The sequence below is a fragment of the Fundulus heteroclitus genome, chromosome 12, assembly GCF_011125445.2.
Source record: "Fundulus heteroclitus isolate FHET01 chromosome 12, MU-UCD_Fhet_4.1, whole genome shotgun sequence".
NCBI lineage: Eukaryota > Metazoa > Chordata > Actinopteri > Cyprinodontiformes > Fundulidae > Fundulus > Fundulus heteroclitus.
The window spans coordinates 2,871,490-2,887,312 of NC_046372.1; the positions used below are offsets into that span (position 1 = coordinate 2,871,490).

The window sequence follows — 15,823 nt, forward strand, 5'->3', positions numbered from 1 at the left end:
GCCTCTGAGGACCATGTTCTTTGATTTCTCCATTGTTTTGGACTACCACCTGTCCCAGTGGATGTTGGACTACCTTACTAACTGCTCACAGTTTATGATAACACAGAGCAGGCGGGTCTGCAGTATGGGAGTCACACAGGGAACTGCACTGGCTCTGCTTCTGTTCGACCTCCACCCTGCAGACTTCTCCATCAACCCCTCAGGCTACCACCATCGGAAGCTTTCTGATGACTCTGGAATAGTTAGCCACATCACAGGTGAGGACAACTGAGAGTTAAGACAGTCGACACAGGACTTTGTGGTTTGGTGCCGGCGGAACCATGCCCGGATCAACGCAAGGAAAACCAAGGAGTAGCTTATCTGCTGAGAGGAAGAGGCTTTAGGTGAGCTCGTCAGGAGGGGCGGCTCGGCCCTACGATGCCCCCTCCACTCAGTGTAGGTGGTGGGAGACTGAAGGACTCTGGCAAAAATAACATCACAGTTGGACAATATCTCCCATCCCATGCATGACACTGTTTCAGAGATGGAGAGCTCCTTCAGGGACAGACTCTGTCCTCCAGGTGCACAAAGGAGCGTTATTGCCGCTCCTTCCTCACAGCAGTTGTTAGACCTTTTAACCATCACTGCTTCCAACAACCTCAACAGGTTTTTAGCAGCTCTGCTGCTTTTGCACAGTGTTTTTACCATTTTTTATACACAATTATACAGGTGCATATTTGTCTCACTCTACTGATTTGCCAATTTATTTAAACTGGGTGTGCCCCATTTTCAATTTTCTCTTTCTCTTCCTGTCTGTCTCAGACTTTCTACGCACACACACGCTTGTACATCTGGGCAGTCAAGCTTGAAGGTATTGCTTATTGAGCAGCGCCTCTGTCTTGATCAGGGATCTCTCAGTCTATGTTGGTGTTAAACTGGTGTTGTTGGTGAGAAAGATGTTACAGGAAAGATGTTGGGTTGTTCTTGAACATCCTGAATGTCATTTCATCATACGGGAATGGTTTGGTCAGATGATTTAAATCTAGAAAGAACTGGGTGTTCCAACATTTATAAAGCCCTTTTCAGTGATAAGACGATTCAAAGTGCTGTACACGAACAAAACAAACAGAGGAAACAAAGCATTACAGAGACAGAGGACATTGCAGAGGGAAGCACATTGCACTGGAATAGTAAATTCAAATTCAAGGGTGTGTACGTAATCCTTGGTTGCTTTTTTTAATCCTTGACTTTCATGATGTATATTTATTCCATCCAGCAAAATAAAAAAGGGGCTCAAACGCATGATTAAAAACTTCAATATTTATTGTCATTATGTGTTACTGTAATGACATTTTTTGATGACTGCAAATAATTACACAACAAGACATGACCTTTCCTTTTTAAAAGAAAACAAAAAGCAAAAACAAAATAAAACCTGTTGATCGCACTGGCCAGCAACAAACAAAAACATATGCATGTCCAAGATGAGTGTATGTAAGCTTCTGACCGACACACTGCCAGTAGACCAATAAGACAAAACGTGACCGCGCATGATCCCGTTCTGCTGTGCATTCAAATGTCTAATGGCAGGAGGCCAGAAGATAAGCGCATACAATCATGTCAGTGAATGCTGGCACTCGTTAAACAAACTGTGCGTTATCCCCGAAGAGCGTCGTGAAACGTCCACAGGACCACGTCTGACCTCACGCGTGCCAAATGTTTAGGAATGTGTAGATAACGCCGTCACGTGGCACGGCTGTGACGCGCGCGCCGGACCGGCTGCTGGAAGCGGACTCGGCTCCATTCAGCCAGCGGCGCTCGGACAGCGAGCACCGGAGGGTCGCTCCGCTCTCCTCCTCCAGCGGCGTGGATCAGTCGCCATGGTGATAACGGCTCTTACGGGCACAGCGTCAACCGGCAACGGGGAAAGCTCGTAGGGACATCCCTCCTCTGCTCTGCTCTGTCCGGCTCCTGTGTCCTGGATCCGCGGCGGGCTGCACCGGCAAAGTGTCTTGGCATCACTTCTCGTCCTTCCCCCGGAGTCATGTGAAAGGGGTCCGCGGCGGTAGCTCTCGCCTTGTCAGACCGAGACCACCTCTCTGTCTGCGCGGACGTCCTCGCCCCGACAGCCGCAGTGGCGTAGTGGCCCCGTCTCCGCCGTCCCCTGCCCGGTTCGGTCCGGTTTGTCAACCTGCGCCCGTTCGGCGCACGGCGGAGCCGAGGATGAGCGAGCTAGGGAAGGGCTCGGCGTCCGCTTCCACCGCGGCCCCGGCTCCCGGCTCGGACACCTACAAAGGCTGGCTGTTTAAATGGACCAACTATCTGAAAGGGTACCAGCGGCGGTGGTTCGTCCTTAGCAATGGCCTGCTTTCCTATTACAGGTAATCTGTTCGCCGAGGCAGTGTGTTTTGGGTGCTGGGTATAAAAGGCACGGAGGGTCATATTTCTGTCGGCGCATCATGACAGCTGGCTCCCTCAGCTGGCTAGCAGCGGGCTAAAGCTAGCTGTCAAACGGCCAGGAGTCTGTTTACTTCCAGCAGGCTGAGGGCGTAATGTTTTTTTTCCCTCTCCTTTCGGCTGAACGTATGTCGGCCGTGGATAGCCTGGAACAACAGACAGGAGAGGACGCAGTGTCATCTCCTGACTTAATCTGACAAAGTGAGAAAAATAAGGTTCGCAGAGATCCAGAGGTTAGCTAGCGAACTAAGCTAGCCCGTTAGCCTCCTGCCAGCAGCTGTCAAGAGCGCCGAGAACAACTTGTTGAATATGTTTATTTTTAAAAATGTGCAAACGTTCTATTCTACAACATGCTGCATCTACTTAGACTTTAATAGATTTTTGGTTTTAATTTACAATTTTCTGATTCAAATTATTTTTCTTATTTATTTATTTATTTATTTTTAAGGCTAGTAAAATATTTTTTTTAAGGAAATTTTGATTTGTTTGAATTCTTTGACCTAATTAAAACAATTCAGGAAGTAAAGTGTGCTTCTTGTTGAACGAACTGTTAAAAGGTAAAGCCGAAATATGATTCAGTAAATATATTTGTTACAGAGGGCACGTTTTACACGTTAAATCACAAAGTACTTCACTAAGACAGTGCATTAAACAAAAACTTGATTTTAAAAGGAAACAAAAAACAACAACAACACATGGCAACATAAAGATAATTAAAAGCAAATCTAAGATGATTTCAAAAATTAGGGGACATTTATACAGCATGACCATGTTCCAGTGACGGTTACAGGGGTTTATTCAGCTAGTTATTTAAAATCACTTTATCCAACCCAGTTAAATTAATAAAATTGTTAATGTCCGGCGTATTTTTCCGCAGGAATAATACAGATATCGGCTAGTAAAAAGCTTGATGCGTGCTTTTTATTTATTGTTTTCCTGAGGCTTTTTTTTTTTTAAATACAAAGTCATATTAGCTAAAGGTTTCAATCATGTAATGCCTCACCTCACTTAACCCAGAGTAGCTACTCCATTTGCTCAGTGTAACAAGATACACGGCTGTGTGTGGTTGCTATCGGTATCATTCTGTCTTAAAGCCATTCCAACAGCTGCTACCTGTTACCTAACATCACTTATGCTACAGACACCTGTGTCTTGGCTGCTTCTTGTGTGAGAGTCCTCTTTCTGCAGGTCTCGATGTTGGTAGGTAGATGCTGGGTGGAGATGGAGACAAAGAGGTGATGGTAAGTTACGTCAGATCCATGGAGTCGAGGGTTTATTCAGCACAAAATGCTCCTGTTTGTCCTGTTAAAATGGACTTTTAATAAGACAACCGTTAAATCATCAGGTGGATGTAAATACAAGCTGCTGGTGAAAATAACGAAGATCCTAATCAAAAGAGCGGACTTTTCCGTCTGAGTCAAATTCCTCTGGGGCTGACAAAGTCTAAAATGTGTTTCAAACATTTGCAAAGGCTTACGTCATACAATCACATATGCTTGATGCTTTTTTTTTTACTTAGTACCGTTTAATCTGCCTTCATCCCTTTCTGGGTAACCCTGTTTGTCCTGGATCATTGTAGCGTATAGGAGCTTTTTCAACAACGGCCACCGTTTTAAAGCATCTAAAGTGTCGGCCGGATGAGTTGACCGGATGAAACCAACATTTACATCTACACAAAGCGAGAAACCGATTTATTATCTGCAACGGCTGTTGACCAGTTCCCTTATTAAATGGTTCCCAGCAGCAGAATGAAGAAGCAGCAGCTCAGCGGAGGGAACCTTGGTCCGTCGGCCAAAGCTGTGACCAGGAAGTTTAAAGTGCAAATCCAAAAAGAGCTAATAGTGATGTGACCTTGGTGACATATTAACACACAAGGAAACAGTCTTTAAGAGTAACTGCCTCGTCAGTAGTTGTTTATAACCGAGCCGTTTGCGCTCCTTGCAGATTTGAAGCTCAGGTGTCATCTTCCACTGGGCTGCTGCTGAGCAAGAAATACTTTCTTCCTGTTGCACAGGCAGCTATCTAATTAAACCAATTTCATCCCATTGCAAGTCTTGCCACCTGAGCAGCCTAATTGTGCTTTTGTTGTCATCAACATGTTATTTGGCTGAGAGGTTGTGCAGCCATCGAGTCCTGCCTGTAGGTCCTGTGAAAGGAAAGGCACCTGTTGCCTCTGCCGGCATTAATAGTCCATTATGTTATACGGCGACCGCCCCCGCTGAAGAAAAGCTAACCCGTCAACATCTGAGCACAGGCGCACCGAGGCGTACAAGTTGTCCCCTCCACCGATGTGTCCCTGGGACGACAGCATTGTGTGCGTGTCTGACTCCGGTCCTTTGTTTGCCTCTCTGAGAGCCTTCTCCGCCCGACTATCTGCGCTGACTGTCTGTCAGCGGAGCAAGAAAGAAAACGGAGACAAACGTGACAACGTGTCAATTAATGTGCTTTCACTGAATGTCAAGTTAGAAGTGTTTTTTTTGCTTCCCACATGAACCTTTCATTCTGTGCGTTCTGCTATTTTTGTCCTTTTGATTAGATTAAGATGCCGGCAAAAAATGTTGGATGTAAAAAAAAAAAAAATAAGGATGCAGCTTGTAATCTTTATGATGTTTTGTTTTTGCAGTTGCTGGCCTTGTACTAAAACTGAATGAAATGTTTGATTTTAAATACGACAGTTAATCATATATATTTTCTTAAAATGCTAGTTTTCATCAATCAGGCAAGATTCCTGACAGACGAGCAAAGTTAACTGATGCTCAGCGAAGGAGAAAATAGTTTTATGTACATATTTTAAGCCAATTTTAATTATTAGAAATGTTCACAGAGGGCCTTTTGCATCAGTCCACGGTTTGGGCATGCAAGTGGGTAAGATACTTCTCAGGCACCTTGACGATCAAACTTGGCCATTTAAAGTGCCTCGCAAAGGTATTGATACCTGTTACTTTTCATTATGTTTTAACCACAAGATTCAGTGTGTTTTATGAATTAAACCGACACAAAATGGTGCATAGTTGTGATGTGCAAATTTAATGACACATGTTTTTCAAACATAAAAAATAGAGCACCCTTTTTGCTGCAATTCAAAGTCTTTTTCCGCTTCAAAGTCTTTCAGATTATGTCTGTAGCAGCTTTGCACACCCAGAGACTAGAATCTTTGCCCATTCTCTTTAGCGAATACCTCAGACTCAGTCACATGGGATGGAAAGCGTCTTTGAACATGGATTATTAAGGCTTCTCACAGATTGAGTCTTGGGTTTCTGTCTGGTCTTTGACTGGACCATTCTAACAGATAAACATGCTTTGATCTAAACATTTCCACTGTAGCTCTGGCTGGGTGTTCAGAGCTGTTTTCCTGATATAAGGACCGATTCTGAAGTTTTTGTTTTTTTTGCAGCCTCTAACAGGTTTTCTAACAGGTATTTGCCTTGTATTGAGCTTCAACCATCTTTCATTTAGTTCTGACCAGCTTTCCTGTGCCTGCTGAAGAAAAGCATCCTGCGGCATGATGAAGGCACCACCGTGTTTAATGATGGTAAAGTTTCAGAGTAATGTACAATGTTAGGTTTCCAGCACACACATTGCTTTGGATTTACTCCAGATTGCTACATTTTACTTCTTTTTTTTCTGTTTCTCCTGCATGACGCCTGGCAAACTACAACGGTGACTTTTTCTAACCTTCTTTCAACAATGGCTTTCTCCAACAGGCTCTCCTATCTACACTGTGAACCTCTGCAGCACCTTCAGAGTTGCCATGGGCCACTTGGTGGCTCTGCTTAATGCTCTTCCTGCTCAGTCTTTTAGTTCAGGTGGAAGGCTTTGTCCAAGTAGAGTACTCTTGTCTTTAAAAAAAACAACAACAGTGGGCTGAACAATGTTTCACAGTTGGCCACAAATTTATTTAGATTTAGTTTTGAGCCTAACCGTGCTTCCAAACTTCTCCAGAGCTTGGTCCGTTGCCAGTCTGCTCTGTTCCTCCGTCTTAACGAAGCTGTTCACTAATGTACTCTAACAAACCTCTTGAGGCTTTCACAGAACAGTATGTATTCACAACGAGGTTAAATCCCACACCGGTGGACTCTATTTACTATTCAGACAACTTCTGAGGGCAGTTAATCACCACACTTTTCTCAGTTTGTGTTACAGTTTGTACTGTGACAAATGAGGTCAGCTTGTTAGGATCATTTGTCTGAGTGACAGTGTTTTATTATTATTATTATTATTATTATTATTATTATTATTATTATTATTATTATTATTATTATTATTATTATTATTATTATTATTATTTCTAATAATTCCACAGTGATCTGCACACCTTTGGAAATCCCGTCAGTAGCTTAAGAAATCACTTTAGTTCCCACAGCTTGTTTTTGTCGACGTACCGGCTTGGCTCTTTAACTTGCGGCTCCAATCAATGCTCTGAGCTCTGAGCCTGTGAATGGGCCGACGCACTCAGCACTTGAGCAAGCTAAAGTGTAATGAGTTGAACAGCGATTCTGAATTGCATCTGGTATTGACTGCTCCATTACGTTTGGCTCCGAAAACCGCAAGCCTGCTCGTTCTTTCCTCCACGTCAGCTTTGTGTCATGCATCTTTTTTGGTTCAAATCACACAAAGAGCCTCATTATGCTGAACAAGACGTATGACAAGATCTTCTGCTTTCGCAGGGCTCTTATTTATTAGTTTAATTCCTTAATTGACTTTTTTTTGTCAGATTTAATGCTCTCAGCACAGCTTAGTCACTTCTTAATGTAAACCCAGCTCTGAATTATGGAGGATCGTAGGACATTAAAACTTTTTAGGTGCTACTGGAGCTGCCACATCACACCACCTGGTCTTGTCTTTCATAGCAGTCTTGGCCGTGTGCGTTTTGCTCCAGTGCCTGGAGGGAAACCAGAGAGGATCGGTTTAAAGTGCTCACCAGGTGTTCACCGCTGCCTGGGTCCTTTTGGAGACTCAGGTTATGGTGTTACTGCTTGCTCACTCAAGATGCGGGGGCTCGGAGGAGGCAGAGTGGTAAACAAGCCGACCTCGGGCCCAGCTGGAGGTTTGATCTGGGCCTGACTCCTGTCTGCGGGACAGGCGTTTCATCTGGAGTGACTGGAGCAAGCACTGTCGCTGTTCTGATCTAATCTGGTTAATGGGCTATTCATTGCTCTTAGCACCAGGCGACAGGGTGTGCATGCCAAAGTGTCTCTGTTTGGGTGCCCGTCCGTGTGGTCTTAGTGTTGTTGTTTTTTTTTTTTATGTGGCAGCAGCAGGGACTCTGCACATTTTTAACTTGACATTGTTTCAGTTATTTTCTGCAGCTCATGCCTGGCCGTCCAAACTGGAGCATCACTGCTTTTTTTTTTAAGTTTTATATTTGTTTGTTTTTTAATCTTCAGCATGTTATCCTCTGACATTTTCCTCCAAGTGTTGCAATGTTACGGCCTACAGCCACATTAAAACCTAGCTGTGCTTTCATGTGTAGGGTACTCGGTCACGTGTACTCTCCCTCTCGGTGTTTTCATGCTTGTGGCTGTGTTTCTTGTGTTCTTCACCGGTTGTTGTTCTGTCATTACATGCTCCAGATCGGTGGATTTATGTTTTATGAGGATGTGTGCACAGGGAACGGACAGGTAAAAGCACATCGATGCTCTCTTGATGCAGCACATCATGCAGGACCCCCCCCCCCCCCCCCCCCTCAGCCCCTACCTCCTCACTTCCCTCCCCCTCCTCATCCTACTAGTGCCTTAACGCCCCTTTGTTTCCTTATCTCCGTTAACCAGCTTTTTTCGTTGGCTGTGTAGCTTCGTGGCCTTTGCATGGCCTGGCCTCCCCACAGGGCAGCGGCGATCAGCATGCGTCTCCTCTTACTCATCAGCAGCATATTCCGTTTGCTGACCCACTTAGCGTCCAGGACTTTACAGCTGAGGTCGGCCGGGTGAAATTGCAAACTGGACTGTTGAGGATCCCTGCCCGGCCCGCTCTCCGCTCTGCTTCGCATGGCCCCAGTGCAGTGTTTGTCTGCAGAACCGATGTGCACCGAAGTGCCAGCAGAGGAATGAGACACTGAAGCGATTGTTCTCGGTTGGCATGATAACAAGACTTGACTTTAGAGAAGCCGCTGCCTGGCAGAATGTATAAATACACTCTAAACCTTTGACTCAGTAAGGCAGTGGCAACCTTATTAGGATGATGGAAGCTTTTCTTGTGACAGGGGGAACTCAAATAGATACGTCCGTATGATGGCATGGCTGCATGCTTTAAAAAAGGCTGTACCTCTTTTATTTTCAACACTGCCATTACCTGTTCTAAATAAATTAACTGCAGCAATATTTGTAGTTTTAGTGGACCAAATGACAACAAATGTCACCTCAAGGCACTTTACAGACATCTTATTCATATGCAGCTATAATGAATCCAATCCTATTCACAGTCAGCACAGACCATTATAATTCACAATACAGTCTCATTTTATTGTAAAATGAGAGCTCAGCTCAGTCCGGATTATTGAACCTATCAAGGTGAATTAGTAAAATGATTCAAACTGGTAAATTACCAATTGCACAGAGTCATTGCAGCAATCCTGCCAGGATTCCTGCCAGTGGGAAGGAAACCTCCCAGGTAGAACCAGGGTCACCATGAGTCGCTGCAACCGACCGTTTACTCACTGGGTTGGTTTTAAATGAAATTTCGTGATTTTAAAATGATCCAGACCTCATTATTTTATAAACATGATCAAAAGACAAATGTCCGAATTTGCAGAAAGTATTTAAAAAAAAAAAATCTGTTTTTTTTTGTTTTATTTTGTGGGGATCATTTTGGTAACTCTAAGGTTGTGTATCATTATACAGCATATGTATATATTTACTTATAACTGTATATACTGTATACAGTGGTTTATTTTTTTAAGAACCATATTTTGTTTTTTGAAGTATTGTTTTTTTTTTTTCTTGAGTCAGGAATTGGCAGGCTAATTCCTTTTTTTAACGGAAATAAAATCCTAATTGCATAAAAACTGAATAAAAAATTGGTGTGATTCTGTTGTGTAGATTTCATGCAGAAATTGCATGAAAGGGTTAAACAATTTCTGATATGATTTAATGTAAAGACATTTCTATATTAGTGGGATTTCACCTATTTAAATGTAGATAACATAAAATAAACAGTTAAAACCAGCCATTCTGATAACTTTGTATTTAAAGAAGCCTTTGATTATTTTGACCTAGTTTCGGTCCAGAGCCATTATAAAGGGACTAAGGAGCCACATGCTCTCTGCTTTTCAGATCAAGAAAGGATGTGTCAACTTCACTTTTATTTGCAATGTTCTGCAGAGCATTGCCTTGTCCTCGTTCTTATTTCAGCTTTAATGCAATACATCGGATGTGAAATGTGGCTCCAGTTGTTTTGTTATCCCACCCTCATTTTCAAACCTGCAAAAAAATTAGAAGCAGACTTTTCAGCTGCTGCTAGTTCTTTTCTCTAAATGTTTTAGATGGAAGGCATCGAGTATTTAGAAATCACTGCTCCGGTTAGTTTCAGCATCTTCTCGGTAATGCTGTTTAGCAACAAAGACAGGCTTCATTTTGAGGTCTGAGACTGTTCTGTTCGAGGAACATGATGGTACATGTTTGCCCTGCAGCTTAATTGAACTCACCCTGATAAAATATTGGTTTGCTTTTCAAGATTCTTTTCAGAACAATGCTATTTCATTTTATTTTCTTCTTTGTCTAATTCAAATTCTGTTTATACATGCGTTTGCAAAATGAGCAAACTTTTGACATTTCTCCCTTTTTACGTTAATGCTTTCATTTTGTTATGCTCAGCAGCCCATTGTGTAGGAAAGGAATTATGTGCACTGCCCCTGTCAAAGACCAATTAAGTGTGTGCTTACAAATGTTTAATAATATATTAAATATTATCATACTGACTTGATTCTGTCTCTCTGTATCAGTTCACTCGTTTTAACCTCTCTCACCCTCTTCTCTCTTTGTACAGACCTTCTATTCATTGTTCAGTTGTGTTCGGTAAGGAGGCCTGAAGTTGCACAATGGCCTTGTTATCTAGACTTCTAAGGCCCACTGACTGTGCACAGTTGGTGCAGCAGAGGCTATCCAGATACCCGCAGTTCAACAGCAGGAGGGAGAGCCGGTGTTATGTGAATTACAGTAAAGGGCGTTTAAAGGAAACTATTGCGAGTTTACCATTCTTATACCGTCGGCGTTCCCAGGCTCTATACTCTGGTTCAGTGAAATGACCTGGTTGCTGCATTTCTAGTTCCTCTCCCTCCCTGCTTGTGCTCTGTAGAAGTAGAAATGCCAGCTGCCCTCCCAGCCTTTTTTTTTTTTTACGGAAAGACTGAAATCCAAATGCTGATCTTGATTCATTCATGCTCAAGACCGGATAACCCAACTGTGTAGTATATCATGATATATCTTCTAAACGTTGTTAATTTTTATTTTGTAGGACACAGGCAGAGATGGCTCATACCTGTCGAGGGACAATAAACTTGGCCACGGCACACATCGACACTGAGGACGCCTGCAACATTGTCCTGAGCAGCGGCGGGCGCACTTACCACCTGAAGGCGAGCACTGAAGTGGAGCGGCAGAGATGGGTTACTGCGCTGGAGCTGGCTAAGGCTAAAGCCATCCGCATGATGAACGACCAGTCTGGTAAGGACGGCTGTTATGAGCAGCCTCTTATGCATTCACATTAAACAACCCTGATTTTATTTTCCTAATTCGACAGATAAAACTACAAAAGTATCTAAAATTAATGTTTTAGTTATCCTGCAAAAGTGGATTATCTTTATATGGACCAGGGGTCACAGCAGACAGATCAGGGAAGAAGTTGTAGAGAAGTTTAACGCAGCTTTAGGTTATTATCACAAGCTCTGAACATCTTACAGAACCGTGTGTATAATCCATCATCCAAAAAAAATGCAAAACTGAATGGAACGACTGCGAGACACCAAGACATGGCCATCAGGCAGGGAGACCATTAATCAGGGAGGCAGCCTGGAGGCACTTGGGAACTCTTAATGAGCTCTAGAGATCCACAGCTCAGGTGGGAGGATCTGTCAACAAGACAAATATGTTGTGCATGCCGCAAATCCACCTTTTAGGTAACAGTGGTACAAACAAAGCCGCTGTTGAAAGTAAGTCCTTTTTGCATTTTGCCACAAGTCATGACCAAAATTAAACCTTTTAGCTTACATGCTAAATGCTGTACATCACCCTGGCCACACCATCCTTACTGTGAAACATGGTGATGGCATCATCATGCTGAGGGATGCTATAGGGAAGTGGGTCAGTGTTGATGGGAGGATTGATGGAACTAAGCACAGGGCAATCCTGGAAGCAAAACCTGCTAGAGGCTGTAAAAGACTTAAGACTGAGGTGGAGGTTCATCTTTCAAAAGAACCACAACCCTAAACATGTAGCCAGAGCTGCAGTAGACGGGAATGATCAATGCATATTCATGTGTTAAAATGGTCAAATTAAAGCTCACGCCTAAATCTAGTTTGGAGTAAGGCTGCACAATATATCACGAAAATATCATCGCATTATCAGTGTGAGCAATATTTTTAGGGTTTTAAGCGCAGTAATTGTTTGCTGTTGCATTCCGATTGTATTGAACTTTTTTCATGCTAATGCAATTTTTAGCTAGTCGGAGAGAGTCTCGCTGCAGCAGAGGTTTACACCGCTCACAAGTTACATTGCCCCAAAAGTCACATGGTGTTGGAAGTACAAATGAAAAAGAGAGGAAAGAGGGAAAAAGGCATATAACCCAACCCATATTGTCATAGCAATATTTACCAATAATATTGCCATTGGAAGATTCATTGGTCATGTATGATATGGGTCTGCGACCTTAACAATTCAGAGAGCTGTTTTTGCTTTCAGTCCAGTTAAATAAAACTCATTTAGGGCCACAAATGTTACGTGATGGTTTGCATGGGCTACTCTGTGATGGTTTTATCTACTAAATGGAATTGGTTATTTCAAAATAACTACTACAACTTTCATGTCCAGTTTAAACTAAGCACCTAATGACAGGCAAAAAACGTTATAGGCACTTTTAGTATCATTCTAGTTAGGAAATTCCATAGAAAAAATAAACAGAAAAACTGCAACATTTTGCATGACTTATTATTGAATATTTTAAAACATTTCATGGTTCTATATCGTTTTTAAGCCCGGTTTGAGCACTAACTTCATACATAGAAATTGTGGTTGTATGATTACTTTTGCAGGGCACTACTATATATTCATTTACGTTCAGTGACTGATCTGCAGTGTTCAGATGTTTGGCATTCAATCCAGCTTTTGTTTCCACTGTGCCCATTTTCTTTAATGTATTCACATTCCATTGTCAGCCAGGAGAGGGCAGCTGTGTCTCCACACTGAAAAAACAAACTGAAGTCTGCCAATGCCACTGGGAGAACTGAGCTTCCATTCAGTCTTGTCCAGACAACACGACAATCTCCTTTTCAAGGGGACCTATTCTCTTTTTGCAGCAAGATTTCTTTTGGTCAAAGGCTGTGGGAAAAGTCTGGAGGGCGTTTTACCTCAGCATCAACCCAGAATTTACCCGGCTTTAGTCTACAGTAAAAAAAAATGTTGTGCAGTAAATGAGATAGCTATATATTCCTCTGGCCTCCGTGTGAAGGCCAGATCACTAAATATAGACTGAGCCAGAATGTGAGTGCAGTTTAAGCTCACCCACGTATGCTGCAGAGGAATGCTGGTATATTTAAAAAGGTTAGGCTATTGATTGGCTCAATGCATTGGGTCATTTTAGAATTATGTGTGGACTTTTTTGAATAGGCGTTTTAAAAGGGTTAACTTCTTAGTTCATTTCAGTTATATTTATTATAGGATTGTTGCCCTGGTGCGTAATTATTACCAAAACTGGTTGCATAGGTAGGTCTTAAATCAAGCTCAGTTAAATGAGGATTAAAATAAAATATGCTGAAAACAAGGAAACCGTCAGATGGATTTGAAGCAACTTTCTCTGACTATCAGGATTGCCAAATAAAAGTCAGCTACGGTTTGAAATTAATTGAAAGGGAAGCTTTAATCCCAGTAGAAAATGTAAATAGCAGATTTTGTTGTTAAATTATAACATTTCAAATGAAATGGTATTTCATTATTTTAAATTTAAATATTGGTATTGGAATATGACTTATTTTCAATACAGGATGAAGCAACAAGTTACTTTTGTCCTTTATGATCATTGGTAACTTTTTAAAATCATAAAATCATTTGAATTTTTTTTATATAACATGATACATTTTGGAAAAGTTCAAGGGGTATGATTACGTTTCCCAATGCACTGTATCTGCTATGAGTCAGTGAGCCCAAAGAAAGGTTATAGACGGGTCTTTGTGGTGTTTTTTCTTTTTCTTTCATTCCACAGCGTATTTATCTGTGGGAAACAATTTTGGAGGTAGATGCTTTCCACAGAGAGTTTCTGTGGAAAGCATCTACTTATAAAGCCAATGAAATGGTGGCTTAACATCACAGTGAATTGCTAAACAAGTATGTGTCAAGGCTCTGTCAGACCGTGTTTTTCTTTGTCCGTGGTGTTAGACATGGATCAGCACCAGAATGTCAGCATTCATTGACCTACCCTTGCTTCTCTGCTTTCGGAACAAAGAGCTCATATTGATTTCCTCAGGTGAGCGGAGTGTAAACTGTGGATAGATGTCAGGAGGAAGCAAAAGGTAGAGATTGAAATCCGTTACAAGGCTTGTTGTTCCATTACCATCATGTTGTGGTTTTTAATCTTTTAGCTGTGCTCTGCCTTGCCATGCTGCAATATTCTTTGCATCCAACAATCATGTGGAAAATTTCTGATTTGTTGATTAGGCACGGATCTTTTTTTTCTTCCTTTTGTAAGATAAAAGAACCCCTCTGAAAGCTGTATTTGGCATCTGTATTTTCAGGCTTCTACTCTTCGTTTTAAAACAGTCTAAATCATAAATCTCAGGTTCAGCAGGGGGCAGTGTTTCCCCTCGCTTTGGTTTGACCTCCTATGCGTGCCATGCTTTTGCACTTGCATGTGAAGTGAGATTGCGGCCCTTGAAATAACTTGTTCCATTGGTGGCTTGAGTTTGTAAGCCTGCGTGACACAATTATATGTATTTAGAGCCTCAGATGACATAAGTTTATGCTAACGGTGAAGGTTTTGGAAAAAGCTGTTTTGGTGGGTCAGAAATGGAAATTTGTCATTGGAGGAACCATTCAGCAAATCAGGTTCTCCATCTCTGGCTGATTTCAGAGGCGTACTGTGCAGCTGAGGTAGAGAGGGCATGAAAGCATCTGAGCATGAGCTTGGTAGCTTCTCTGTAGTATCAGCAGGGCAGTCTGGTAACCTTTCAGTGTTTTCTTTCAGCAGACTGAAGTGGCTAACTGGATCTAGTTAGATACCATTTCAAATATTTCGAGTTTTTAATGATGAATTATCGTCTTTCTTGCGTTATTTCCTTTTTTTCCCCAAATCCCCTCTGTGCTTCTCCTTTTACAATAAAACAGTATGAACTGTCCATGGTGCTGAAAATGTAGACATTTCACAGAGCAAAAATGTGAGTTCTGATTAGCTTTACATGTTTAAGCACACTTCATTTATCATTTCTCCACTACTCCGTACCCCTCCCTCTTTGTCCTGACTTTTTTTTTCAGCCTTCCACACATCCACTTTTCCTCTCTCTTCCCACCAACCTCTCACAGTTCGCTGTCTGGTCTTCCTGCCTCCTCCCTCTTTCTCTCCCTATTTCCCCTTCTCTCTCACAGTAAGCCATTTACTCCGTTTTACATCCCTCCATGTTCATTTCTTCGAGTTTCCTTTATTCTTTGTCAAACTCTCCTGTTTTGCTTAAAGTATTTATATCTTCATCAGAAATCTCGGGGGAAAGAGAAATGAATAAGTCAGTCTATCTCATGTAAGTATACAGCTTTTCTCCATTTGTGTTGAGCTCACAATTGTAAGTGGCTTAGTGCTTTTGTATACACCTGGAATAGTGAGAAGCTGAATTGCTGTTGCTGTTCATTTGTTCTATATAAGGTGTTTGTTTTTTGGATGTTTTGCAGTGGATACAAACTCTGTGTGATTTTAAATGTGAAATAATAAAACAATTGCTCTTTAAAACACAACTGACAGTACATGTAGACCTAAAGTCTCTTACATATCTGTACTGTATACTTAAAATGATGACAAAGATGGCTAAATGAAATGTGTAAGGCATGTATTTCATTTTTTTTTAATCATTTGGGAATATTCTCTCTTGTCATATAATTTTAACCATTAGCGTTTACACAAAAACACTTTGATGGAATTAATTATTTCTAATATTTTTTTTAGATTTGTTTTAATACCAGGTTTTCCCATGCTAGAT

General features: G+C 41.8%; 1 protein-coding gene across 2 annotated transcripts in view; it reads left to right on the forward strand.

Moving 5' to 3' along the window:
* The first annotated feature begins 1,608 nt into the window (after nucleotides 1–1,608).
* The window catches only part of si:ch211-106a19.1 (PH_OSBP_ORP4 and Oxysterol_BP domain-containing protein), a 63,688-nt gene continuing 49,473 nt past the window's right edge, over nucleotides 1,609–15,823 (forward strand). The window contains exons 1-2 of one of the 2 annotated variants that reach the window (XM_036143702.1): nucleotides 1,609–2,360; nucleotides 10,888–11,096. In XM_036143702.1, the coding sequence (XP_035999595.1) occupies nucleotides 2,203–2,360; nucleotides 10,888–11,096 (367 nt within the window). In that variant the 5' untranslated portion in view covers nucleotides 1,609–2,202. The remainder of the gene's footprint in view (nucleotides 2,361–10,887; nucleotides 11,097–15,823) is intronic. The other variant, XM_012863539.3, reaches the window with a different exon arrangement.